Source organism: Panthera leo, chromosome A1 (assembly GCF_018350215.1).
Source record: "Panthera leo isolate Ple1 chromosome A1, P.leo_Ple1_pat1.1, whole genome shotgun sequence".
Classification (NCBI taxonomy): Eukaryota; Metazoa; Chordata; class Mammalia; order Carnivora; family Felidae; genus Panthera; species Panthera leo.
Genome location: NC_056679.1, coordinates 81733407 through 81761256, shown reverse-complemented (window position 1 = coordinate 81761256; position 27850 = coordinate 81733407). Strand labels below are relative to the sequence as shown.

General features: G+C 45.7%; 2 protein-coding genes across 10 annotated transcripts in view; one reads left to right on the top strand and one right to left on the bottom strand.

Annotated features, from left to right (window-relative positions):
* Positions 1-13873, bottom strand: part of TMCO3 (transmembrane and coiled-coil domains 3) — a 49766-nt gene extending 35893 nt beyond the window's left edge. For 2 of the 5 annotated variants that reach the window (XM_042930721.1, XM_042930745.1), the window contains exons 1-6: positions 13608-13868; positions 9868-9974; positions 4521-5048; positions 2809-2988; positions 1127-1318; positions 121-249 (exon numbers count right to left, since the gene is read on the bottom strand). In XM_042930721.1, the coding sequence (XP_042786655.1) occupies positions 121-249; positions 1127-1318; positions 2809-2988; positions 4521-4964 (945 nt within the window). In that variant the 5' untranslated portion in view covers positions 4965-5048; positions 9868-9974; positions 13608-13868. Of the gene's footprint in view, positions 1-120; positions 250-1126; positions 1319-2808; positions 2989-4520; positions 5068-6488; positions 6509-9867; positions 9975-13607 lie in introns of those variants that run through there. The other 3 variants (XM_042930755.1, XM_042930730.1, XM_042930736.1) reach the window with 3 other exon arrangements.
* A 284-nt stretch (positions 13874-14157) lies between these two features.
* Positions 14158-27850, top strand: part of DCUN1D2 (defective in cullin neddylation 1 domain containing 2) — a 31679-nt gene continuing 17986 nt past the window's right edge. For 3 of the 5 annotated variants that reach the window (XR_006200378.1, XM_042930709.1, XM_042930680.1), the window contains exons 1-3: positions 14158-14353; positions 20353-20769; positions 24215-24383. Coding sequence is in view for 4 of the 5 variants with exons in the window: in XM_042930709.1 (XP_042786643.1) it covers positions 20715-20769; positions 24215-24383 (224 nt within the window). In the remaining variant the exon portion in view is untranslated. Of the gene's footprint in view, positions 14354-14542; positions 14664-19131; positions 19318-20352; positions 20770-24214; positions 24384-27850 lie in introns of those variants that run through there. The other 2 variants (XM_042930689.1, XM_042930696.1) reach the window with 2 other exon arrangements.

Genomic DNA, 27850 nt, shown 5'->3' with positions numbered 1-27850 from the left:
CTTCTTTAATATGGTTTATAAGGAAATGCTATCTTTATTAATTCAAGTTCAAAACTTTTAGGTCTTCATGAGCATTTCTTTAGTATTTTGTTAAACAGATACTAAAACAGTTGCTCTTACCTTAATACTGTTCAGTCCTGAAGGCCCCAGAAGTACGCCACAAACAATATAACCAAACATTGTGGGCAACCCTATCGTCGTGCACAGCCAGCCACAAGGTAAAGACAGCATTCCTATGGTAACAATGTCCTAATGGAGAATAAGCCAGAAATAAACACAAAAATTTAAGGTAACAGTTGGCAAGAAAAGGGTTGATTACTGGAGAAAGCAGACGTTCTGCAGACTAGGCCCCTCCCAGTTTCCACTTTGGTGGTAAAAAAGGAAGGCTATCCCTGGGCTGATCTTCCTGCTTTGAGTTTACTGGTACAGTAATCAGCCACTGGGAGCGTCCTTCCTCTCAGCCTGCGCTGCCTCCCTCTTTAAGACCAGCACAAGCTGTGGTTTCGGGAATGCTGCTGGAGCCCCGACGGTGTGTCCAGACCCCACTAGCCTTCCGAGCAGACCACACTGGCCACTCCTACAGCTGTTACCCACTCTGGTCCAAACCCAAACAGTGATCTCCAACCAGAACACAGTCGATTGCAAATCTTTACATAACTCCACATCCTCTTATTAGACTTGCTGCCTCAGAGGGAGCAGATGGGTGGCTAACTCGGTCTGGAATGTCAGTCACCTCTGGAGGAGCTGGATCTCATCCTGTACCCGTGTCTACACAGATGATACCTTAGCCAAAGCTTCTCCGCCTCATCAGATGTTCCATGTTAGTGACAAAGCTTGAGCCCACTGTAGGGACTCCTGACTTCAAAACGGCTTCCAAATTCTCAAAAGCAACGTTAATTTTCATTCTAAGTATTAAAATGCCTCATTCTTTTCGGAAAAAATTAAAAATTAAGAGAAAGTGTTTCAAGTCATGGAAAATATAGGAAATTGTAGTAGAATCTCTCTGTTAGGAGGAAGGTCATGCAACCTAATACGAGGCTCAGAAAATAAAGCTTACTTTACATTAGTACCTGGAAGTGGGAAGGTGGGAGAGGGGACTTCAAGAGGGAGCAAGCAGACAGACTACCTTTAGGAAGTGGCGATCTGCACGTGGAATTGTCGCGTCTCTGGGCTTGGTCAAGATATAGCGGTTGTTCTGGGAGTCGATCAGCATGCTAAGACCCAAATCATCCTCCGCTTCCCGCTTTGTGAGATTTTGTTTGGAATTGGCGTCTTCTTCCTCCACTCTGAGAACTGCCTCAAAATTGACCCCTTTCACCTGTGAAAATAACCAACATCGTGTAATTAAACCCATGAAATGTTTTCAAGTTCAATTTTTAGAGCGTAAATTCTGTACAGAAGAGCGATAGAAGTATTTCTAGCACTCTGTCAGGTATGACGAAAGGTCCACAGATGTTCATTAGCACAAATCAGGAAAGCTGCTTCAGTTACAAGGGCCATCTGAGAATGAAGGCGTTTAGGATTTCTATTACGTCCAGACATCCACTTTAACGATTTAGGGTACAATCTGTAACAAGAAACATACGTTTGGTCTTCACCCCACTTCCTGGCCCGCAGCCCCACAACCAGCGTGGCCTCCCCAAGCATAAGGAGCAACGGGTACATCCGACAAGCCCTTCGCGGCCTCCCTGAGTTTGTGCCAGCAAGGTGACGTTCAGAAAGCCACTCGATGACCGCAGGATGAGGCTGGCCACCAGGGACAGCAGCCACGTGACCTCGGGGCGGGGAGGGGCCGGAGGTGAAGCGAATCGCGAGCCCGCACAAGGCAGCTCCGGGACATGCTTGGAGCATGGGGTTCGGGGAGCTTCCGGGTGCCCGACACACAGACGCGCCCCGCCGGGAGGGCAGCGGGCCCGGACAGGATGCAGTGCCCTGCGCACATGCTTTCACCTCTTCTACCCGGCTGTTTCTGACTGCACCCTTTGCAGCGACCTGGTAACCTGGCAAACAGATGGTCTTCCTGGGTTCTGAGAGCCTGAGGAGGGGTCGTGCGACCCTCCGAGGTGAAAACCCAGAGCCCATTATCAGTGCCTGGAGCGGACGGTGCAGTGCTGGGCCAAGCCCTCGCCCGTGGGACCCGCGGGGACCCTGAGCCAACAGTGGTGGAGCTGCCCTGGAAAAGCTGCGGCAGCGACAGCCTGACGCCCTGACGCACGAGCACTCGGTGAGCAGTGAAGAAAGAGCACCACCTTCAAAAGACAGCCCCGCGTCCTCCCCTGGAACCACGGACACGCTCAGGACAGCCCCGCTCAGTGCTCATCCGCCCCGAACTGCACTCGCCTTTGCTCTAATTGCCGCATCCTTTTCTGAGTCCTCAGGACTCACAGTCCGTTTTCGGCACTCATCTCGTCCTTCCCAGAGAATCTAAACACGTCACAGCAAGTGGGGAGTCCGAATGCCTGCCTCAGACACGATTCCTCTCAGGAGCATATGGCTCCCCCGGGCAGAACAGCACCGACACCTGACTGTCCCAGGGCACGCTTTCTGGAGCCCAGAGACTCAATCCACCTGAACACGGAAGTGGGGCATAGATATGAGCCCCTGGGGGGCACTGACAAAAACATAAGGCAAAACGACAGGTGTATAGTGTACTTCTGTGTAACCGAACCAAATCGTTCTCTGGGATACGAAAGCGTTTGGTTTTATCTCCATCGTCAGTCCACACGGAAAATAGCCGATAAATTCCACCATACTTTCTCTCGGCAAGCAGCCCGAGCAAAGAGGAGACTGTTCTGGAATGCTACTTACTGATTTATTGTCATCAAAAGCATGTTCTTCCATCTCTTCCTCTAGGCGATCGGCTGCCTTTCTCACATCTTCAAGAATTTCATCAAGCATGGATAAACTTTTGTTTTGATGTTGCATATTTTTGAGGGCTTCAACTTGGTGTTTTTCTGCTGCCAGAAGTTCCACATATTCTGTCTCTTCCTGTTTATTGGTGAGAAATGAAGTGTGGGGTTTATTAAGAAATAGGCCACACCAGGACTTCATTTAGGTGCCTGGCCTGGCCGGACCATGCGAGCCAACATGCTCTCGCTGTCAAATACATTTATAAACGTGTAATGCTAGCTCCAGTCAAGGAGAGAAGGTCAGGTGTCCTGTATCACCCAAACATGATGGAGCTTAGCAAAATGTTTAGGGAAACCTATTTGTACGCACGCATCATCAAACATAATCTACTACTGTTGATAAATTCTGAAGGTCAACTATTCATACACAATCCTCACTGAACAGATTTTATTCCAGACATCATGCCTACTGTGTATGGAGGTCCAGCTGTACTCTAAAAACACCTGTGATACTTGATTCTTGAGCTAAAAATTTCTAAGTAGGATACACACAAATTCCAAGTTACAGAGGAAAAACTATTCCAGAAGAATCTGACAGCATTACTTGGAAAACTGATGGATGGTGTCAATAATACCACTGCGTTTTATACCATCATATTTAAACTCAAGTTATCAATCAAATCAACATCCTTACTATTAAAGTATATGTTCATACTTTAAAGGGGTGGGGCATAGCTAGAACAGAGAAGCAGCAAGGCAGTCCCAAGGAGAAGTGTAGCTGTTTGACAGACCTCTCTCTAGGCAACACCACCCAACCCCTCTCTCATAGCTGAAGAACCTCCCAGAACCTGGCCTGAGATGTGAGGCAAAAACTGCACGTAGAAAGCATACATATTTGGATCAACATCACTCAATGCATGTTAGTTCTCTATTTTATCATAAAACTACCTCAAATCAATACCACTATTCTTTAAAACGAAGGAGTTTAGGGACGCCTGGGTGGCTCAGTCAGTTAAGCATCTGACTTTGGCTCAGGTCATGATCTCGTGGTTCGTGAGTTAGAGTCCCGTGTCGGGCTCTGTGCTGACAGCTCGGAGCCTGGAGCCTGCTTCAGATTCTGTCTCCCTCTCTCTCTGCCCTCCCCTGCTTGTGTTCTGTCTCTGTCTCTAAAAATAAACATTAAAAAATATATATATAAATAATATCACATCTGGTATAGTAATAGTTTTATCTCATTTTAAAAGTGTATTTCATCACGATCCTTATTTCAAAAGTATATATTAAAACTAATTTTAGTATTTTTGTTTTCAGTAGATGGGCATTAAAGACAGCCAACCTTCACACCAAAAGGCATTCTTGTCAGAAATTCAAAATGTTGACTGCAGTTACAAGTATATTTACCACATACTTCATACACATCAGCTTACTGGGATAACTTGAGTAACTAGTATAATTACCTTGTGATCTCAACACAGAAAAGCACTGGCACTCCCAGAAGTGGTGAAATGCAACTGTGCTAAGATACGGTGCACAAGGAGGGGAAATCCACGTGTGCACTACTGAGAATGGATGCCCCTGCCAGACTACACCTGCTGAAGCATCAGCACCAGCTGCCTTCTCCCTTGACCTCTACTTGACCTGCTCCTTGGCTCAGGGTGGGAGGGGACTGACCTTAATCGCAGCCTCTCTCAGGGCCTCCAGGCGCTGCCTGCTGCTCTCCTTCATGTTCACAACATCTCTGTAATCTCCTTGCAGGGCTCTCTGCAGTCCATAGATGGCCTGGAACACTGAATTTTCACTTTCATTCAGCTCTTTTTGGAAGATTTCAAACGTATGCACCTGAAACAGCTTCTCTTCATCTGACAGGCTAACGTCTTTTTCTACTGCTCTGATTGCACTTTTCAGTTTGTTAAGAACCACAGTCTTTTGGCGAAGAAGCCCGGAGAGCTTCCTGCAACCATCGAGGACCCACTGCTTCCTCTGAGTGATGGCCGCCCCCTTCCCTCGGTGCAATTTGATGGCATGTTTTGCCACCTCTTCATGTTCCGCAGCATCTGCCATCAAGCGAAGCAGTGGAAGCAACACCCAGAAGTAATTTCTTCCCAGCACCTTCATGATCCAGTTTTAGAGGGCAGGCAGGGCAAGGCCGTCCTAAGGTTCCTGCTCAGCTGAGCTTGCATTTTAGACACACATCTTCAGCTGAAAAAGAGATTTATTGCTACATATAGTTGAACAATGATTCGTTACTATTGAGATCAGAGTTAAAGTATTAAATAATTACATCCAAAAAACTATCACTTTTTTGAAGATGTTATTTTTCCTAGATAAACATTAATACTTGAACTATTCATTACACCTGGATTAAAACCGAATACTAAATGTTAAAGTATAAGGCCTGGTAAAGACTTGAGACTAAAGGTTACATTGAAATTAAAGGCAATTTTTTTAAAGAAAACTCAGCTTCATGTATCTATTAAATCTACCATGTGCCAAAGACAAAAGCCAATTCTACTTAAGGAGATCCATGTATTGGGGCACCTGGGTGGCTAGTCGGTTAAGCAACCAACTCTTGCATTCAGCTCAGGTCATGATCCCAGAGTCAAGAGATCGAGCTCTGCAATGGGCTCCATGCTGAGTGTGGAGCCTGCTTAAGACTCTCTCTCTCTCTGCTCCTCTCCCCTGCTCATGCTCTCTCTCTTAACAACAACAAAAAAAAAAAAAAAAAAAAAAGAGGATCCAAGTATTTAAGGCCAGAAAACACCATCAACTCCCCTATCACAGATCAGTGAACCGCCTGGAGGAAACACGCTCCACGTCATTTCTGAAATAAAACTGTCTGAGCTGCTACTAGCTTACTGTACTATTTTCTTTCCCAAATCGTTTGGAATTCTGCCAAATTTCCAAAGTCACAGTTTAATGCTAACAAGATGTCAAACACAGAAAAAGAAAATCACAAAACACAACCATGTCTGGATCACTAGGGTTTTACTAAATGTTCAAACACTTTCTATCTCCCAAATTCAGCCTCCTTCTCTTCCTCTCTTCAGGAAGAGCCCAAGCACCTGTATGACTACCCCAGCAAGTGAACCACACACAGGACCCTGGCCGTGATGAGGTGAAGGCTTTGGTGCAGGCAGCAGGGGGTGCTGCGGCTGCGGTGCCCAGATCACACTCGAAGGACAGGACTGCATCTTCCAGTGGACAGAGTCATCAAGGAGCAGGTACAAGCTGCTACAGGTGTTAGCAAGGTCACAACGAAGCAATGACTCCAAAGGTAGGAAATACAGAGCAAAGAAGGAAGAGGTAATAAAACACAAGACAGGCAAAAGAGACACACCCTAAAAACACCACTGAACCTGGCAACTAGATCTCTGGGCACCAGTAGTTACGTCAAAAAAGAAAAAACACGGGGTGGCTCAGTCAGTTAAGCATCTGACACTTGATTTCAGCTCAGGTCATTGTCTCACGGTCCATGGGTTTGAGCCCCTGAGCTGGGCTCTGCGCTGACAGTGCTGAGCCTGCTTGGGATTCTCTCCACCCCTCCCCCACACGCTCTCCTGTGTGCTTTCTCCAAAATAAACATTTAAGAGAAAAAAAAAACAAAACAAAAACCAAACCTACCATTTACACAAGACTTACAGTTTAAAGAAAACAAAATATCAGGGGTGCCTGGATGGCTCAGTCAGTTGAGCGTCCAACTTGGGCTCAGGTCACGATCTCAGTTTGTGGGTTCAAGTCCCGTGTCGGGCTCTTTGCTGACAGCTCAGAGCCTGGGGCCTGCTTCGGATTCTGTGTCTCCCTCTCCTTCTGCCCCTTCCCTGCTTGTGCTCTCTCTCTTTCTCTCAGACATAAACATTAAAAAAATTAAAGAAAACAAAATATTAATATAAACTAATCATTAAAGTGTTTACTAAAACAAGTATCTATACCTCAGTTTTACTAGTAATCCCAATTCTAACAAGTTTATTCTGGTTTCCTAGGCAAAGCAGATCAGATGCAGAAAAAATGAGAGTGTGGCTTACCTAGGCAGAAAATTCCAAACCAAAAACGACAGCCAATAGAAAGTGGAGATAAAACAGAGCTTCTGAAAAACCAGCACAAGAACCTGGCAAAGACTAGCAGCCCAGGGAGTCTGGTGAGGACTGAACTACACCTTTCCGTAGACACCAAAAATACCACTATTGGAGGACAGCAGAGAAACCTGCCCATCAAAAGTCACCAAGAAAAAACTACATTCTACCTCAATATTCTGGTTATAAAGTCAGGAAACTGTTCAATTTCAATACATTTTTCGATACATCAGTTTGTAACGTCACAGAGAATTTATTTACCTACAATGTTTCACTTTTTCCCCCTAACTTGTTAGGATAAGTGACAATGTGCTGTCTAAATTACCCAACTTTATATTACAATTTTTTTTAATGTTTATTTAGAGCGTTGAGAGTGCACGCACGCATGCGCATGAGGTGGGGGGGGGAGGGGCAGAGAGAGAGGGAGGGAGACAATCCCAAGCAGGGTCCTCCCGGTCAGTGCAAAGGCGGGGACTTGATACCACAAATCTCAAGGTCATGACCTGAGCCGAAATCAAGAGTCTGATGGATGCTCCGCCCAAGTGCCCCTTTGTTACAGCTTTAATACAACTTAAGTAAGCGTTACCACCTTAAAAATAAATAAATGATTACCTAATCTCAGTAGTGCCTAGCAAGATAGTTAATCTGTTATTTTAATAACTCATTTCACTGCTGAACTTCTATTGTTCCAGGGGAGAGAAAGAATTCAATGTTAATAAATACATGCTTTTTTAGTATTTTCAGAACCAAGACAGACATTTCTGATGCTTTGCTAATGTTTCCCATTTTCCCTAAAAGATCTCAAAAAATGATTCTTTTATGGATTTCAAACTTCAGACAAATAACCTGCCACACAGTCTGTGTGTGAACAACAAACACTCCTTCATTCATTTCTGGTTCCTTCCTCAAACAAATTCTTGAAATTAAATAGTTATAACTCTACCCTATGACACATAAAGGACCATTAACTTTTACGAGAAATTATTGAGAACTTTAATTGTGGTCATACTAATATTTCCACTCAAATAAGCTCAAGTCATGGACATGTGGACATGACACTGAAATTATTTACAGACTCTGAAAACATCAATCACTTTTTCATAAATTCATTTCATCTTACCTTTAAACTTGGCTACCAAATTCTGTGAACTACTAAATTATAGCATGTTTTTTCTTGAGTAAATAATAAACTTTTTTAGCTCTAGTGCTATTTTGTTATTATTGTTTTTAATTATAAAAATGACACCTTTGATTTATTATATTTTTACAACAAATTCCTAGAATTTCTATACCTTGAGTCACTGATACAACCTGGGTGGACCTCAAGGCTGCAAGGAGGGCTGATCCCACACACCCTACAATTCCACGTACAGCACTGTTCAGGGACTAACTGTAGAGATGGAGTGGCTGTCAGGGAAGAGGGAGGAGGGACCCTGGGGGATAGAAATGGTCTGTGTCTTGATGGCGCTGGCGGCCACAGGAATCAACACGTGACAGAAATGGCAGATCGTAAAACATGCCATGTGAGTAAGGTGAGTGGGTCAAATAGATGCAATCTTCTGCTTAGACTCTATTTTTAATCAGGAGCTACCACTGGGGAAATCTGGGTGAAGGATCTATAGGATTTCTCTGTATTATTTCTTTTAACGGCATATGAATCTATAAGCATCTCAAAATACAGTTTTAAAAATTCAACACAAATGCTTACTGTTTTCCACTAACCTGACACTTCTTCTATTTAAACTAGGAAATGCCCTCAACCAGAGCCGAAGGTCTTCAAGATGTCTCTGCTACATGAAAACCCAATGTCACTTTTCATTTAGAGCAACGACAAAATCAGTACTTGGAATACAACTAGTCCTCAAAGTTTCTACTTACACATATTTCAACATTACTTAAAATATGTCATGGGGCACCTGGGTGGCTCAGTCAGTTGAATGTCCGACTTTGGCTCAGGCCATGATCTCCGGGTTCGTGAGTGTGAGCCCCATATCAGGCTCTGTGCTGACAGCCCAGAGCCCGCTTCAGGTCCTCTGTCTCCTTCTCTCTCTGCCCCTCTGCCCCTGCAACAATGAACACTTACACAAAAAAATAAAATATATCTCCACAGCTTTGCCCAATTTTTTTTTCTCTTTTTTTTTTTTTAGAGAGAACGTGAACAGGGACAGCAGAGGGAGAGAGAATCTTAAGCAGGTTTCATGCCCAGTGCCCAACACAAGGGCTCAATTCACGAACTGAGCCAAAATCAAGAGTCGGAAGCTTAATCAACTGAGCCACCCAGGCGCTCCAAAAAATTTCCAATGCTTTTAGCTCGTCATATTATATAGAAATCACATACTCTTACTCTATTAAAAGTGCTTAGTAATTCATAAGTGTCACATGTCATTTAGTGGATAAAAACTCACGAGCAAAGCACAATAACACAGTCTAAGACTGGCCTTTCTCAGAGCTAAGGCACCCAAGTAAAGCTCTCTCCCACAGGCCTCTATCTCTGAGTGCTATGAGCACCGCAGGGTATGCAAAGGGACTGTCTCCTTAGACATCTGCTATTAGGACCCACAGAACCCTAGAGCACTGGGGTCGCTGAAGTCCCTGCAGGGAGCTCAGCAGAGGGGAGGAAAAGCAGAGGGAGGGGCGACTCCTCTACTTTGTCCAATTTTCTACAATGGCCACAACTTGAAAATCTCCTGGCTCTGCCTCCCAGCCTTCTCCTCACATGCAGCCACGGGGTCCCCCATGCCCTCTCTTCCTCTGGAACTTCCAGACCCAGTGTCTCCAATTTTCTCAATCAAACTGCTGAGGAAGAATCAAGTTTATTCAACCCACCAGGACAGCAGCCACTGTCTGTGGGGCAGAGGCCAGCCCAGCCAGGCTCCAACCCAACTCTTTGGAAGAACCCCCACCCCCATGCACACAGTGAACTGGGGCCCTCCGTATGCGGTACTGACCTGGTACCCAATGCAGTGCCTGGCGCTGTGTGCGGAAGATTCCGAGCAAGCAGCAGGGGTGTGGCAGGAGCAACGTTAACCAGCCCAAACTGGTTATTTACCTTGTTCTGAAAAAGAAAAATATAAGGGTGAGTTGTAGGAAATGGCATCAAGTTAGAATTTCTTTGTGATACCAGCAACACTTCCAGATTCAGTACAACACAGGAAATGAACAGGAAACAAAAGAGGTGTTCGTGGAAAGGTCTTAGGAAGCAAACTCCCCAATGGAAATAACCTACTTCAATCTAATTTGTGAAAAATTTAACTTAAAACTCGTATTTTATTTTTTTAATAACGTCTTAATTTTTTAATTTACATCCAAGTTGTTAGCATACAGTGCAATAATGATTTCAGGAGTAGATTCCTTAATGCCCCTTACCCATTTAGCTCATACCCCCTCCCACAATCCCTCCAGCAACCCTCTGTTTGTTCTCTATATTTAAGAGTCTCTTATGTTTTGTCCCCGTTTTCATATTTTTTTTCCTTCCCTTCCCTTATGTTCATCTTTTTTGTATCTTTTAAAAAAGTTTTTTTTAATGTTTATTCATTTTTTGAGAGAGACAGAGCGTGAGTGGGGGAGGGGCAGAGACAGAGAGAGACACAGAATCTGAAGCAGGCTCCAGGCTCTGAACTGACAGCACAGAGCCCGACGTGGGGCTCGAACTCATGAACCGTGAGATCATGACCTGAGCTGAAGTTGGATGCTTAACCTAGTGAGCCACCCAGGCGCCCCATTTACTTTTTTATTTAAAAATATTTTTAATGTTTATTGTTGATAAAGAGAGAGACAGAGAGAGAGGGAAGGGCAGAGATATGGAGGGACAGAGAATCCCAAGCAGGCTCCACATTGTCAGCACAGAGCACGATGCGGGGCTCGAACCCACGAACAGTGAGATCGTGACCTGAGCCGAAGTCGAACGCCCGACCAACTGAGCCACCCAGGCGCCCCTTCATCTTTTTTGTATCTTAAGGCCCTCGTATGAGTGAAGTCATATAATATTTGTCTTTCTCTGACTCATTTCGCTTAACATAATACTCTCTAGTTCTATCCACATCCTTGCAGATGGCAAGATTTCATTCTTTTTGATTGCCGAGTAATACTCCATTATATATGGATACCACATCTTCTATATCCATTCATCCATCGATGGACATTTGGGCTCTTTCCATACTCTATTGTTAATAGCGCTGCTATAGACATTGGAGTGCATATGCCCCTTCAAAACAGCACTCCTGTATCCCCTGGGTAAATTCCTAGTAGTGCAATTGCTGGGTCATAGGATAGTTCTATTTTTATTTTTTTGAGGAACCTCCATCCTGTTTTCCAGAGTGCCTGCACCAGCTTGCATTGCCACCAACAATGCAAAAGAGATCCTCTTTCTCCGCATTCTTGCCAACATCTGTTGTTGCCTGAGTTGTTACTGTTAGCCATTCTGACAGGTGTGAGGTGGTATCTCATGGTGGTTTTGATTTGTATTTCCCCGATGATGAGTGATGTTGAGCATCTTTTCATGTGTCAGTTGGCCATCAGGATGTCTTCTTTGGAAAAGTGTTTATTCATGTCTTTTGCCCATTTCTTCACTGGATTATTTATATTTTTCGGGGGGGTGTTGAGTTTGGTAAGTTCTTTATAAATTTTGGAACTAACCCTTTATCTGCTTTTTCATTTGCAAATATCTTCTCCCATTCTGTCAGTTGCCTTTTAGTTTTGCTGATTGTTTCCTTCGCTGTGCAGAAGCTTTTTATTTTGATGAGGTCTCAATAGTTCGTTTTTGCTTTTCTTTCTCTTGCTTGTAGAGAGATGTATTGAGTAAGAAGTTGCTGCAGCCAAGATTAAAGAGGTTTTTGCCTGCTTTCTCCTGGAGGATTTTGATGGTTTCCTGTCTTACATTGAGGTCTTTCATCCATTTTGAGTTTATTTTTGTGTCTGGTGTAAGAAAGTGGTCCAGGTTCATTCTTCTGCATGTCGCTGTCCACTTTCCCCAGCACCACTTGGTGAAGAGACTGTCTTTAATCTATTGGATATTCTTTCCTGCTTTGTCAAAGATTAGTTGGCCATTGTTTGTGGGTCCATTTCTGGGTTCTCTATTCTGTTCCATTGATCTGAGTGTCTGTTATTGTGCCAGTACCATACTGTCTTGATGATTAGAGCTTTGTAGTATAGCTTGAAGTCTGGGATTGTGATGCCTCCTGCTTTGGTTTTCTTTTTCAAGATTGCTTTGGCCCTTCGGGGTCTTTTCTGGTTCCATACAAATTTTAGGATGGTTTGTTTTAGCTCTGTGAAGAATGCTGGAGTTATTTTGACAGGGACCACAAAAACCGTATTTTAAACGTGAACAAATTGAATGATAAAAGCATAATTCTTAAAAGATAAAATACTTATAATCTTATAAATACAACTTCCAGATTCATATCTAATTAGGAAAAGAATTAGAGAATAAGTTACAAAAGGGAGAGAGGAAGGAAAAAGAAAAATTTTTACAGATATTAAGAAGCTTTAAAGTACTTGATGTTAACTGAACTACAAAACCATTATTCCATTAAGTAATCCAACCACTGATGTACTACATTTTAAAAAGTTGGTATTAAAAGAAAAAAACTGGAACCAGTAAGACACTCGGATCCAAAGAATGATCAGAAAAACGTTTAAACAGGAAAAAGCAGAACTACCTTATAGCTAGGTAATTATGTAAACTAACAAATGTGATCAAAGCCTAACCGTGTTCCCAAAAAGTGTTCAACCATTACTTATGTTTACTCAGGTGCTACCAAGCAAGATCCAAAAAGGACCCAGAGGCAGAGCCTGAAAAGGTCAGAGATCAGCTACCTGCGCTCGCTCTTTCTCTGGAACCAGGAAGGCAGGCCCAGGCTAAAAGGGGACCAGTGAAAGAGACCACTGGCTGGCACCCTCACACCACTGGGGATGGCACCTCCCAGCTTATGTTGCTGGGAAGGTGAGCTGGCCTCTGAAATCCAGCCCTCAGCGGGTCTCCCCTCCCTCTGCCAGGAGGTGGAGGCCTGGCAGGGAGGCACAGCGGTGGCAGGCCGCGTTGGATCTTCCGTGTGCCTCCCGTTAACTAGAGTAGCCACCACACCGGTGAGAACTGTAGAGCCTCTGCTTGGGGGACCTATGAACCGACATGCCAACCGTTTACTTTGGCAGCTTCCCCAGTTTTACCCATAAACTTTAAGTCGTGGCGGTGCAAGAGGCCGGACACCCCACCACTGTCCCGCTCACAGCCCTCCAGAACCACTGCCAGGACCCCTGTCTTTAGAAGCAGTCTTCCTCCACGCTCCACGCAGGAGTAGAAATGGAGAGCGGGACTCGAACCGAGAGGCTCGGTCTGCGTGAAGCCTCGGAAAGGAAGGAAGGGAGACCCCGAAGGCAGCCCCCGCCACGAGAGAGGAGAAACGGGTGAGGAAGTCCGGGAGAGGGGATACCCTCGGGAAGGGAGGAGAAAGGGACCGGGGAGGGAGCACCCCGGGTGGGAGACCCCGGCGCCGGAGACCGAGGAGGGAGACCCGGGAAGGGGAGGCCGGGGGCGGGTGGGTACCCCGGGTGCGAGATCCGGGGAGGAAGACCCGGGGACAGAGACCGAGGAGGAGGAGGAGACCAGGAAAGGGGACCCCCGGAAGGGGAGACCCCCCGGAGGGAGCCTTGAGGCCCGGCGCCTTTCGCCCGAACCTCGAGCAGCGCTCACCTGGACGAGGCCCGACAGCGGTGCGTCTGGTTCTCCGGCGCTGCGAGCCAAGGAGCGGACAGGGACGCACCTTACCCGCATCCCTCTCCAGGCGGCAGGCCCGCCCCCAGGGCGGGAACCGGGAGGGGACGGGGACGAAGACGCGGTCGGGCGCGGGGAGGGTCTTGGCTGTCCGTCGCCCTCTCAGGAGGGCCGCCGCGGCGGACGCTGCCCACACCGAAACGCGTCCCCCTGAAAGGGGCGGAGCCTAGGTCCCGTCGGCCCCCGGTGGCGCAGTGCGCATCGGGATTTGTAGGACGGGGCAGACCCCGGTCCCGTCGGCCCCCTGGCGGCGCAGTGCGCGTCGGGATTTGTAGGACGGGGCCGGCCTGGGCGCCGTCGGACCCCGGGCGGCGCAGTGCCGGGTCGGAGGCGGGAGCGATGCCCGCGAGTCACATTGTCGCCGGGCGGCGCTGTGCACGCAGCAGTGAGGAGGGAGCGAGGGAGGTGGGGTCCCATGGGCCCCCGGGCGACGCGGTGCACGCTGGGGAGGGGCGGGGCCTGAGGGGTGTCGTGGGCCTCTGGGTGGCCCTGTGCACGCCGGGTGATGGAGTTCCCCTGGCGAGACCTGCCTCTGTGCCCCTGCGCCCCTTCCCCGGCAGGTGTCCCGGGAGCAAACGCCGAGGACGAGAACAGCGCGGCCGAGCCGGGGGCCCCTGCGCAGACGACCGGAGCCGGCGAGAAGCTGGGGAGCGCCGGGGAGAATGGTAGGTGGCCTGCGGTGTCGCCTGCCGCCGAGTCCATTCTGCGTACCTGGGGGCCGGGGAGCGCTGGGAGGCGGGGGTAGGGGGGCGTTGGGCGCAAAGGTCACGGGGGCGGCGGGGTCTCCGCCGGGCCTCCGGCCCTGGGGGCCCTGCAGGGAGGCACGCAGGTGGGAACCTGACGGGTGTCTGACGAAATGGAGGCACTGAGCGAACAGCGGAGTGAACCGTGCCTCCGCGGAAACACGAGCAGCCAGTGAACGAGGAGCGAAGGACGTTTTGGGCAAACTAGCAACTTGTCGATGAAGCGGGGAAGGTAGCGCTTTTGAGCATGAGCACGAATCCGTTGTGGCTAGCAGGTGGAATTGAGAGTCAAGGAGGGGAACACTGCACAAGCAGCCTTGTATTCCGTGCTGAGGACTGTAGGGTTTATCCAGGAGCGGATGGGAGCCATAAAAAGTTTTTGAGAAGGCGAGGTGTGTGTGATGTGACCACGTTTGTGTTTTGTCAAGAGGAGAGGAGGATTTGGATTAGAGCGGTCAGGGCTGCAGGGGAGACCAATTAGGAAGCTGTTGTAATAATCTAGGTGGGAAGAGGTGAAGACTTGCATCAAAGATTTTCTGTCGGAATGAGAAGGATGAGAGGAGGCAGAGGGAGGACCTTCACTGAACTATTCAGACGCGGCTCGGGTACCTGAGCAGGTGGTGATATCATTGACCAAAACTAGGAACTGTAGAAGGAAGAGCAGGTTCGCGTGGGAAAACAACGCAGTAGGGATGAGAGGAGAGAGGAATCTCCTGACTGGTCGGACATACGGATGCGCAGCTCAGAAGAGGGGCTTCGGGAAGCACACGCCTGTTTTGAAATGTAGTGGAAACCATGGTAGCCGGTGGGTTTCATCGTTTATTCAATAAATTCAGAGGTTTCTCTGTGCAAGGAAGGTAGTGTACACGGTGCTGGGGGTTGATGGTGAGCAGAAACGTGTGGGTTTGGTGTTCACGGAGCCGATGTCCTAGCAGTGAGACAGGCACGACCGTTTTATTACAGTTGGGATAAGGGCTGGGGAGAGTCACAGGTTCTGGGAACATATGGGGTGGGTAAGTGGCGCTGGATGCTGGGGCAGTGATGGCAAAGCCACAGTAACGGGAACTGATGCTGTGTGGGCTGAATTCTCCAGACCGAGTGAGGTGGGGAGGGCAGCCAGACAGCTGCGGTCCCCTGGGCAGCAGGAACAAGCTCGGTGATAAGTCCCCAGAATCTGCAGATGCGGCTGCCTACGGGAAGTGCAGAGTCGGGGGAACGTGGCCTGTGGGAGGCTGCTGAGGGAACTGGAGTCAGGTTGTGCAGGGTCTTCTGGGGCTCAGGAAGAACATGCTCGCTTTTGTCCTCATGGTAGTGGGAGGCTGGTGAGCACGTTTCCAACAGGAGAGAGATGGTTTGGGAGGAGTGTGTAGGGCAAAGAGCAGAGGCTTGAGGGCAGAACTCGGGGGTTAAAAGGAGCAAAGATGGAGACCGAGAAGGGCTGCCCAGAGAGACAAGAAGACTGAGAGAGTTGGCTCGGAAACCAAGAGGGAGCTCGGTGGGCAGTGCGGCCAAAAGTTTCTGGATGACCCTGGTGGCTCAGCGTGCTGCCCAGGCAGGATGCACCCACCACAGGAGGGGAGGGAAGGGGAAGGGCTCGGTGCTTAACCAGCGGAAGAGGACCTCGTGGTTAGTGCACAGGGGGGAGGTCCGAGAGTGGATTTTAACCTCACCCCTGGCCTGCTGGATACTAAAGCGGAAAACTGGAGCAAGTTTATGTATTTGACCCATGTGGTTGTGCTGACCGCCCCTTGGAATTTGGCCCTGAGGATTCTGTCGTGTTAAGTCTCTACCGAAGGCATTGCAAGAACTTTTTTTCATTTTATATATGGGCAGTCTTGGTGCCCAAATTATGTAAGTGATTTTTTTCAAGGTCACAGTTAAAATGTTTTAGACTTTATCTGTAGCTTAGAGACTTTATTTGATTTTCTACTGGATTGTCCATACTTTCATTTCAAGAATTTTGTGTGTTTTGGGGCACCTGGGGGCTCAATCGGTTAAGCATCTGACTCTTGATCTCAGCTCAGGTCATGATCTCATGGTTCATGAGTTCGAGCCCCATGTTGGGCTCTGTACAGACAGCGCAGAGCCTACTTGGGATTCTGTCTCGCCCTCTCTTTGCCCCTCCCACACTTGCACACGTGTGTGCACTCTCTCAAAATAAATAAACTTAAAAAAAGAAGTTTGTGTATTTTAACAAAGTATGACAATTGAACTTACACCTCCCCCCTGCCACACACACTTAATTTCTTTGCTGTAGTAAAGCCTCAATGAGGGCCACCAGAGCATGAAGGACAGGCCCTGCCAATTTATAGGCCTTTATTAATTTTACATGGATTTAGTCTGTTTTAATGGATCCAGAGTTTGCTTCTTTCCCCTGTAATTTTTCAGTTTATGAGGGTTTTTTTTCTAGAAAGCTTTATTCCTTTTTCTACAGATTCCAACTTAAGTCTCTTTGTTCTTTTTGGACATGAAGCATGCATAGTTTTTATACTTACTGATTATTGTTTTAATCACCATTCTTTTATGGAGAAACGTGTAAGGGGTCACATCAACTTGTTGCATATTTGCTGACAGTCCTCTTCTGTTTCTTTCCGGCCACAGACTAGGGGTTAAGCTTAGACCTGAGGCTGCTGTTGCTCATTCAAAACCAACACGCTATGGGGCGCCTGGGTGGCTCAGTTGGTTGAGCATCTGACTTCGGCTCAGGTCATGATCTTGCGGTTCATGAGTTCGAGCCCCATGTCGGGCTCTGTGCTGACATCTCGGAACCTGGAGCCTGCTTCAGATTCTGTGTCTCCCTCTCTCTCTGTCTCTCCTTCCCATGCTCATGCTCTCTGTTTCTCAATAATAAATAAATATTAAAAAAAAAAAAAACCAACACCTTAGTACCACTCTGAGACTCAGCGTTGTGGGATCTGACCTTTAAGGCACCTGGAGTAGATTGAGGAGGGATCTGTTTGTTTCTCTATCTGCTGGTCTCCCTGCTTGGTAACTGACATAGGAACAATTCAAGTCACTTTGCCTGGCTTGGGTCCATATACTCCTGTACCTCTTTTTCTAGAGTTTTCAGAGAGTATTTTCCTTTACGCTGTTGATATAACTCTTTTGTCATATGTTAGGAGAAGCTTTAAGACGTGATTATCAAGAAAATACCTCAAGATCAGACATCACATCTTCCAGACGTCTGACAACATTTACTTGGCACGGATCTGTCAACATATAATGCTAGTTAACTAATTCAATTACCTTACAGTACATTACTGTGTTGAATAATCTTGGAGGTTCTAAGAGTACTATGTTAAAATTTTGTTTTGAAGTAAAATCCACCTAAGATTAGCTATTTTCAAATGTACAATTCAGTGGCATTGAGTAGAATCAGTGTTGTGCTGTCTCTACCTGCATCTAGTTCCAAAACATATCATCACCCTCAAAGAAAACCCTGTGCCATTGAATAGTCAGTCTTCACTCACCCCAGTCCCTGGGAACCACCTGTCTGCTTTCTATGGATTTGCCCATCTGGATATTTCATATAAGTGAAATCACACAACATACAACATGTGGCCTTTCGTGTCTGACTTATTTTACTTGGTGTGATGTTTCCGAGGTTCATCCCTGTCGTAGCATGGTCAGAGTTCGTTGTATGTTATGTTATTTTATTTTATTTTATAACCATGACAGAATTTTAAAATGTTGCACTGGTGGCGATTTACATGATACAGATGTCACGAGCATTGCTAGTGATGCGCCAGGTGAGGGACAGACATCTGTCTCCAGTTTAGTTTCTGAGGGAGCCCTTGGCTTTGTCCACCCTCCCCTGGGGAGCCCATCACCTTCAAAAAAGATGCTTTACCTTTTGTCAGCTCACTGTCAAAGCATATGGGGGCTGCCCTAATTTAGCTAAATTTTATCTTAACCAGAAGATATAACCCCAGGCTCTTTGTCTAGTTTTTTAAGTGGCTCAATTTCAGGAAATAGTATACAGGGTATACATTCTGTATATTCCCCTAGAGTCTAGATTGGGACTGGAAGCCACAGCCCACAGGCACATTGCCTGTGTGTCAGTAAAGTTTTATTGGTGCAGAGCATGTCCATCATCCACACTGTAGAGCTGAGTAGCTGCCACAGACACCAGTGGCCCCTGATGTCGCTCCCTGGGCCTTGTAACCTGAGTTTCACCTTCCCTTACCCTCTGAGGAACTAATGGGCTCCAATGATGTGTGAAAACCCCAAAATTTTATGCAAAACCACATGCTTTACTGGAGAGACAATCTGTGATTTTCACCAGATTCCAGAAGGGACCCGAGACCCCAAATCATCAACAGTCATTGTTCTAAGTAGCCAAAAGGCCAGTGCCCCATGTTACACTAGATCAGCAGTTCTCAGACTTAATTAGTTCTAGTCCCCTATGCGCTTTAAAAAATTGGGGCGCCTGGGTGGTTCAGTCTGTTGAGCGTCCGACTTTGGCTCAGGTCATGATGGTTCATGAGTTTGAACCCCACATCAGCAAGTCATGTGGCCTCTGCTTCACCCCAGTGAGAGTGAGAGAAGCAGATAATGACTTGGGGTTGTTGCGAAGATAGTTTTGTTCTTGGTGGAACCCTTGTATAGTCTCGGGAGCCTGGGGTGCCCAGACTGTACCTGGAGAGCCGTGTGTTTGATCCGTCATTCTGCTGAACTGCACTCTGCTGTTTTGGCTTCAGCACGCTGTGAGGGAGGCCGGAGGAAGCTAAGCAGCTCTGGCCACCGTGCTGTTTACCCTTGGCGTTGGGGGGAGGAGTCGGTCTGGGACAGAGGACGCATGCTGCATTTACCCTTTTGTGAGCCGTACAGAAGCTGCTCTTTCGCGGTTCCGTGCCAGGAGGAGCCAGGCCACTGCTGGGCCACTGGTAGGTTTTTAAATCTTACGAAAACAGATTTCCTAACTAATCCTGTTTTCTTTTGTGGTTTGGCGGCCGGGAGGCTGAGCCGAATTTCAGCCCGCTTCCAGCTCTTGTGCCTGGTGCGCATGTCTGAATCTCGTCCCTGACTCTCCTTTTTGCCTCCTCAGTTTCCCTGGCTCCATGTTGTATTCCACTACAGGTTTCTGGAAGGTAGAACTTATTCTGTGTGTTTTTATAAACCATCTCATCCTTTTTAGCACAAGATCAAGAATCCCTCCTTTTACGTGAAACTTCCCCTTCTGTTATTTTGTAAAGCATTTGTGTAAAGCATTAGCATCCAGTAGATTGTAGAGTCTGTGTTGATTTACAGAAAGTGGTGATTCACTGAAGGTGGTGATTCACTTTCATTTCTGGTGCCGTCTTCATCAGGTTACCTTAGATAAGTAGAAATTTAGCGGTCCCCTGCCTGGAAGCGCTAGAATGCTATTTTGTTTCCTTACATACTATATATAGCATGGTTACTGACCGGTTTGCTATTTTCTGCCTGCCCCAGCCTCTGCCCTGTGTTCCCATTTTAATTTCTGGCTCAGGTACACAGATCTGTTTTGATTCATTTAGTCATAATGGGCTTTTTGTGGCTGCTTTTGGAACTTTAGTAAGCTATGCTTAACACTATTCTTAGTTACCTGTATATGTTTTCATCAGTGTGACTCTGCTGATTTTAAACTGGGAAAAATCTAAATGATGTTTCCAAACTGTACAGCCCTCATTAGATCCTGAACTTAACTAGGGCTAAAGAGGACACCCCCTGCCACAGGCCATGGTGATGTGGTCATGCCTGGGGTTAGACACCCAGCCTCACTGCATCAGAGAGCTACAGTGTGTAAAAGAGGGATTTTCCTGAGACTAGGCCGGGGGGGGGGGGGGGGGGGGGAACGGGGAGGGGAATAAAGGGTTTTATGCAAGTTGAAGTGGTTAGAGATTACAGTGTATTTTGTGTAAAAGCTTGATTCTCACAGTCGTTGGCATGTTTATCACCAGATAGATGCCGTCATCCCGGTTTTCAGAGGACGGGGCGGTCTTCCTGACTACGGAGCCATGTGATGCTGTGGCCCGGGGCCCCGCGGAGAAGGGGAGCCAGCGAGGAAGCACGAGGTCCGGTGCAAATACCGGCAGTGGCGGTGGGAAACTGAAGCGGAGCCGCGTCCCAGCCGCCTGGCCTTCCTCGTGCTCTCACGTCCCAGAGCGTACACGTAAGCCGTCTCTGAGGGACAAGGTCCTGAGCCTGTGGCATTTTGTCAGGCTGGCCAGAGTGGTGCCATGTGCTGCGGAGCACAGGCCAGGTAGACACCAGAGGTGACCACGCCGACTCCCCGCGCGCCGTCGCTCCTGCCGCGGGCCCCATGAGAAGCGCAGTGGACAGGAGGAAGCTGGAGCAGCTGTACGACAGGTACAGAGGTAAGAGCGACAAGCATAGAGGTAAGAGCGGCCGCGGGCAGCCCGCCTCTGTCTCTGGGGCACCCGGGACCCTTCTGCCTCCTGAGCTGCTGATGCTGAGCCGCAGAGGCCCCTGCGCTTCCGGGGAACCTCACCCGGTAGCCGACCCGGACCGGGGTGGGGGGTGGCGGGCCAGACTGTGACCCCAGTTTCCCCCCAGCGCTGCTGGGTAAGCCGGCACCCTGGTGGCAAGAGGGCTGTTGAAGAACAGGACCAGCTCCTAGAAGAAAGTCGGATCTGTGGGTACACGTCCTCTTGTGCTCGCACAGCGTGGCTGTGCGGTGGCCCCAGAGCCACCTGGCCGTTGGGGCGGCTTCAGGGGCCACTCCTGGCGAAGAGACTTTTGTGTTACCGGTTGGGGATGGTGGTTTGTTAGGAACACCAGCGCTTAGAGCGGCACTCTCCCTGTGCGGATTCGGTCACGCTGCCCAAGTCTGGTGACAGGTCTGTACACATCCAGACAGCTCAGATTTCAGCAGCCTTTCAGATTTCATATCGGGTGTCAGGTCTGTGCTGTCATCACAGAGGCAGCCACTAGTCAAGAGTTGACTTACTTTTCCTTTCTAGCAGTTTCTAAGGCTAATCTTGTATTTCCAAAACCTAAAAAAAAAAAAATAATAATACACAAAACACTCATTTAACCAAGTATTAACCTAAACAGAATAACTCGCTTGGCTTTAAATTCTTGTTGACATATTATTTTCATGTTTCACTTTTGAAAATACCGTATGTGTATTTTAATCTATTTAGATCTGAAAACAGATTTAAAACTGCATTTTTTTTTTAATCATGGCACAGAAATATACTCTGTAGTAGAAAAACCAGGTTTGTATTTGGAAAACAAACAGTGGTTTTGAAAGTGAAAAGTCATCATTTTGAATAAGCTGTAATGCGCTCCAAGTTACTCTGGCTGAGGTTGTCATGGGGCCTGTCTCGGAGGTCACACACCGTGCAGGTGGCTGGAGGTGTTCAGACATGTCCAGCCACCTGTGAGAGAGTTCCTCCCTGTGAGGGTCGTTCTGTAGTGGAGACCTAACCCTCACGTCCTTTACTCGTGCAGTTCTGGGCCTTTCAAGTAGATATGTTGTGGGATCCCTGTGGGCTCTGCAGAGACGTGCTGTTCCAAGGCCCTGACAGACACAACCTTGTTAGGACTAATGTATACATATGAGTGAGTCCTTGCAGAGTGACTTTAAAATAGTCAGTGTTCCTGTAGGTGAGGGCAGTGCAGGCCCACTGTGCTCTCACCCTGGGGATCTGTATAGCACTGGGAGCATTGACAGGAGGGGGGTGAGAACCAGGAGCCCTCGGGACAGCTGCTCCCTCATTAATATGGGAGAGCAGGCCCGGGAGGAAGCCTGGGCCTCTGCTTGTTTGATTACGGCATTCGTTTTATTTTATGTACTTGTTTTCTTTTCTTTTTTTAAATTTTCATTTCGTTTCAATAACAAGATGTCTATGAAAACATAGTATATAGTACTGAAGTGACCAAAGTTGGATTTTGTGTCATGGAAGAATTTTATCACGCTTAATCTTCATTGGAGCAAAGAGGCTACAAATTTTCTAGTTGTGCCTTCTAAACCAACAGAATTAACACACACGTTGTGATGGCATCTTACTATACACGCACTTTGTTGGAAATTACTAGACCTGGTTTGGTGAGGTCTTACTGAGATTTTTCTAGTAGATTTTATTAGATTTCCTGATGAAGAAATGCTGAGTTCCTTAATTTAATTTCTAAACCAGAAATAGGGACAGAGGGAAGCCTGAATTTCTAAGCTGTTAAATGTGGATGCATAAACTAAATGATTTTGAAAACTAAATACTGTATAGTAGCATTAAAATTATAGCAAACAAAATCACCTTAAAAAAAAACATGAGTTTCTCTATTGCTTTGGCAGGATTGAGATAAAAATATGTAATATTTAAAAAAAAAATTTTGGGGGCGCCTGGGAGGCGCAGTCGGTTAAGCGTCCGACTTCAGCCAGGTCACGATCTCGCGGTCTGTGAGTTCGAGCCCCGCGTCAGGCTCTGGGCTGATGGCTCGGAGCCTGGAGCCTGTTTCCCATTCTGTGTCTCCCTCTCTCTCTGCCCCTCCCCCGTTCATGCTCTGTCTCTCTCTGTCCCAAAAATAAATAAAAAACGTTGAAAAAAAATAAATAAATAAAAAAAATTAAAAAAAAATTTTTTTAGAGAGAGAGCACGAACAGGGGAGAGGGACAGGGGAAGAGAGAAAGAGAGAAAGAGAGAGAGAATCTTAAGCAGGCCCCGTGCTCAGTGCAGAGCCAGATGTGAGGCTCGATCCCATGACCCTGGGATTGTAGCAGGGGTCTCGCAGAGTCATGACACCAAGGCTTTTCTTTCCAGGAAGCAACTTTATTCCTGCCGGGACCGCTCAGTTGGGCTTGTACCCATGTAGCCTTTTATGCATCTTCTACTTCCTTGTCTCCCAAATACGGGTAACGTATAGACATACAGTCTGATTGGGTGCTCTCACGTTACAGGGTCGTTAGGGATGTCACGTATGCACATGGCCAGGTTGCCTTCCCTTATCTTGAGGGTTTTTTTCTCACCACATTTCTTAGGGAGGGGACCTTACCACAGGATCATGACCTGAACTGAAATCAAGAGTCGGATACTCAACTGACTGAGCCACCCAGGCTCCCCCAAAACTCATAATATTGTAAACGCTTTGCCAATGCAGTATTTTTTTTAATTAAAGAATATTTATCTATTTTTAATGTTTATTTATTTTTGGGAGAGAGAGCGGGGAAGGGTCACAGAGGGAGAGTGGGAGAGAGGATCTGAAGCAGGCTCTGTGCTGACAGCAGCGAGCCCGATGGGTGCGGGGTCTGAACTCACAAACCATGAGATCATGACCCGAGCCGAAGTCAGACTCTCAACCAACTGAGCCATCCAGGAGCCCCAAGATTTTTTTTTTTTTTTAAGTAATCTCCATACCCAACATGGGAGTGAAACTCAGGACCCTGAGATCAGAGAGTCACATGCTTCCCCCTACTGAGCCAGCCAGCCAGGCGACCCACAATGCAGTATTTCTGTGTAGCAGTTTGTCTTTGGGCAAACTAGAATTGTGTAAACTTTGAGTTTTTATTTTCTTTATGGAAATTAAATTTTTTCTTAACGATGACATCTTCTCAGTTGCAATGGTCTTTTTTTTCTTCTCCTAAACTCCAGTACCTAGATTTTTTAAATAGGGATTTTTTTTTTCTGGATAAATTACCATTTGTTGCTATTTCGTATACAGTAGAAAATTGTGGTCTATTGATTGATGTATTTGAAACATGCTTGGTAGAACCATCTCATAGAGCTATAATGCTTACCACCCATTTTTGTTATTTTTCAAAATAGCATAACTTCTCTCTCTCTCTCTTGATTTTAACTGTAGACCCACAAGATGAAAATAAAATTGGAATTGACGGGATTCAACAGTTTTGTGATGACTTAAGCCTGGATCCTGGCAGCGTCAGCGTTTTGGTCATTGCGTGGAAATTCAGGGCAGCGACGCAATGTGAATTTACCAAAAAGGAATTTGTAGATGGCATGACAGAGCTCGGGTAAGTAAGTTGGTCTCAGTTTAAATTTTTGCAAAAAGGAAGCTGCCTTCAACATTAGTTATTTTTCAACAGCTTGTAAATATTAGTTTCAAATTCATTTACGTTCTGTGTGTATCTTACACATTTCTTGTACCTCTACTCTATTAAGCCTTTAGTTTCCTTTAAATTCAAATAAAGTTTCATTTAATATTTTTGTTCAGATTAATCCCTTTTGTAACTTACTTTTTTCTTTTTAATTTTTATCCTACCAGTTTTGAATTGACAGTAACTATCAGGGTGTTTTTGTTTGTTTGTTTTCAGCCATTGAATTTATTTCGTAATATTGTATACTAATTGTATAATTTATTGTGTTTCTATAGTAAATATCAATAAATTATTATTTTGTTTTTTGCTTATAACACTTCTCTGTTCTACCTCCAGGGTTAGGATAAAGGCTTCATTAATAACAAGATGGTTCTCACTTATCAGATAAGTCAGACAATTAAATGAAAGCACATAACATAAATATCTTTTAATCATTAGGCTTATTGAGCTATTTCATGGGTTGGTATGAAGGCTAACACGCTTGACTTGCTGATACTGTGACATTGTAGTGTTGACAACTTAAGCTGGCTTATTTTTAGTTGCTGAAGGAGCTTGACAGCCCAAGGTGAATATGTTCAGAAGGCGCATACTTCCCGCATCCCTGGGGAAAAATAGAGCATTTGTTCATAAGGTGCATACTTACAGCTATCCCCGGGGCCCCAGGGAAAATGGAACATTTGTGTTTTCCACTAAGCTGATGAATCTGTTACATTTATCAGCCTGGTCTGTTTCGATGATAAACTCTACAGGACTTACCCTATTGCTGGCGGTTGTGTAAAAGCCAGCAGAAGACATCACTGGGACAGTGGTTGTGATAGCATATCACTCCATGTTCTGTGCACTCAAGAAAATGGAAAAGCCACACTAAAGAAGCATTCTCTTGCCGCTGTACTACACTCATCCATCTGCTAGAACCTCCCCCAAATAGGATACTTTGGAAATAAGTGCTTCTTACAGAAACACTTGCTAGCATTTCCTAGGCATTATCTAGAAATGTGTTAGATGAACTTTTAAAATTCCTGTTTGTTATCCTAATACGTGCTATATCTTAAAGAACCTATTTTAAAGATTTTGAGTGTGAATCTTCCCAAAGTGTTAGATGAGTTCATGCCTCCTTATGCGGTGGATACAGGTGACTTGAGGTTATAAGTCAGTGCTGGCCGATGGCGCCACTCGTCACATCTCACAGAGTGGTTACAAGGGAAAGTACTCAGTAAGCATTCAAGTGCTATCTACGAGATGGAAGTATTAGTGATGTGACAGCCACCTGTACTGCAGAGATAACCTCAGTGCTTTTAGGGATGTAAAAGACTGTTGTAGTCTGAGCAGCACTAAGCTTTAAAAAGCACTTTGGGTTTGGGTTTTTGATCCGCTCTATTACTGTTTTTCACACTTTTTCCTGGCTATTAACTCTCCCGGTGGCTGGAACACTTGGCCTCTAGCTGTTAACCCTACAGCCTTTCATCGGGGGCTGGAGGCTTGGTAAATGAGCTTTGTGAACGTCATGAAATCCCTTGACATCTTTGTCAAAACAAGAAATTGGCCATACTGTGGATCTATTTCTGGACTCGCTGTCATATTTTGTGGGTCTGTTTATCCTTAACCTTGAAGCACATAGTGTTCATTATTGTGGCATTAGGTAAGTCTTGAAAGGAACTAGTGAAGTCTTCTTATTTTTCATCTGCCTGAAGATTGTTGGTCAGTTTTTATTACATCAGCAGGGAAAGAAGAGTGTTCCATGACTGATGCTGAAATAGCCAGGTCAGCCTGAGACCACGTCTCCTTGGGGCCCGCATCAGGCCTCAGGCCGTGTCTTGAGGTGGGCGGGGGTTTACATGCCCATGCAGGAAACTTAGAATTGTGAATTCTAGACAAATCACGGGAGAAGCTCTTTGTTAAGACCCAGATTAAGGGACATTGTCTTAGAGAAGATGTGAAAAGCACTAGCCATCAAAGCAAAAAAACTGATAAATTGGACTTCGTCACAGGTAAGAGCTCTGCTTAATGAAAGATAGTGTTAAAAAGACAAAACGGTGGGAGAAGTACTTGCTTTCTTTGTGTATGTTACAGTCGTGATAAAAATGGTAGAGGACGTGACTTATGTGTGATTCCTAAATAATGGAGCAAGAAGAAAGTAATAAATTCAATCCAAAAGAATGTGGGGAAAAAAGAACACAAGGAAAATTACTTAATGTAGGACAAATAGCGAGCGCGTGATAAAATGGAGGATTGAAAGCAAAATGTGTCGGCATTTCCATAATTAATTTAGTGTAAGTGAACTAAGTATTGGGTGGGTTGTAGAACATCAATTCAACCACTGTGTACACTGTTTACAATAGGTATGATTAAAACATAAGGGCACAGAACAATTTGAGGGGTGGAGGTTGATGTAATTTGCAAACATTAACCAAAACAAGTTGGTGTGGATATGTTAATGTTAAAATAAGCTTTAAGGCAAAGAATAATTCTAGAGATAATGAAGGACATTTCATAATGAGGAAGGGTTTATTTCACATGGAAGGCAATAGATTATTTAAAGCAAAAATAAGCACTAAAAAGAGAAATCTATCAATCTGCAATCACAATGGGGAATTCTCACACACATCTTACCAGATGAAAAGAGCAGATGAAAAATCAGTAAGGAAATAGGACATTTGGGCAACACAACAAGTGACCTGATGGACATATTTAGAATATACCCTTTGATGTTGAAGAATATGTACTCTTTTCAGAAGACAAGTAGACCATTTGTAAGTGTTGACCACAAACTGAGGCATAAAAGAAGTTGCAACAAATTTCAAAGGATTGAAGTGATAGAGTGTATTTTTAGGCCATAACACAATTAAGGTAGAAATATAACAAAAGGATAACTCAGTCAGTTGAAATACATGTGGATATAGCTTTTGGATTAGAAAGAAGTTACAATGGAAATTAGAAAGTATTTTGAATGATGAAAACACTACATATGAAAACTTGCAGGATTCAGCTTCTTAAATGCATATTTTGGAAAGAAGAGTTAAAAATCAGTAAGCAAAGTATCTATCTCAAAAAGCAGGAAAAGAAGGAAACTAAACTCAAAGAATGTAGAGAGAAGGAATTACTTTTTTAAACAGGCAGTGATTTCAGGAAATAGAAAAGAAGTTGTCAATAGAAAGAATCAAGCCAGAAGCTTGCTGTTTGAAAAGACTTATAAAAGTAGTGAGGAACAAATAAACAATATGGCATGAAAAGAGAGACATCACTATAGACCCTACAGATGTTAAAGGTGAAGAGTGTATTATGAACAACACTATGCTAGTAAACGTGAAAACCTGGATGCCAAAGAAAAATTCTCTTAAAAATGTGACTTACTGAAATGGACATATAAATAGTTCCATAATTCT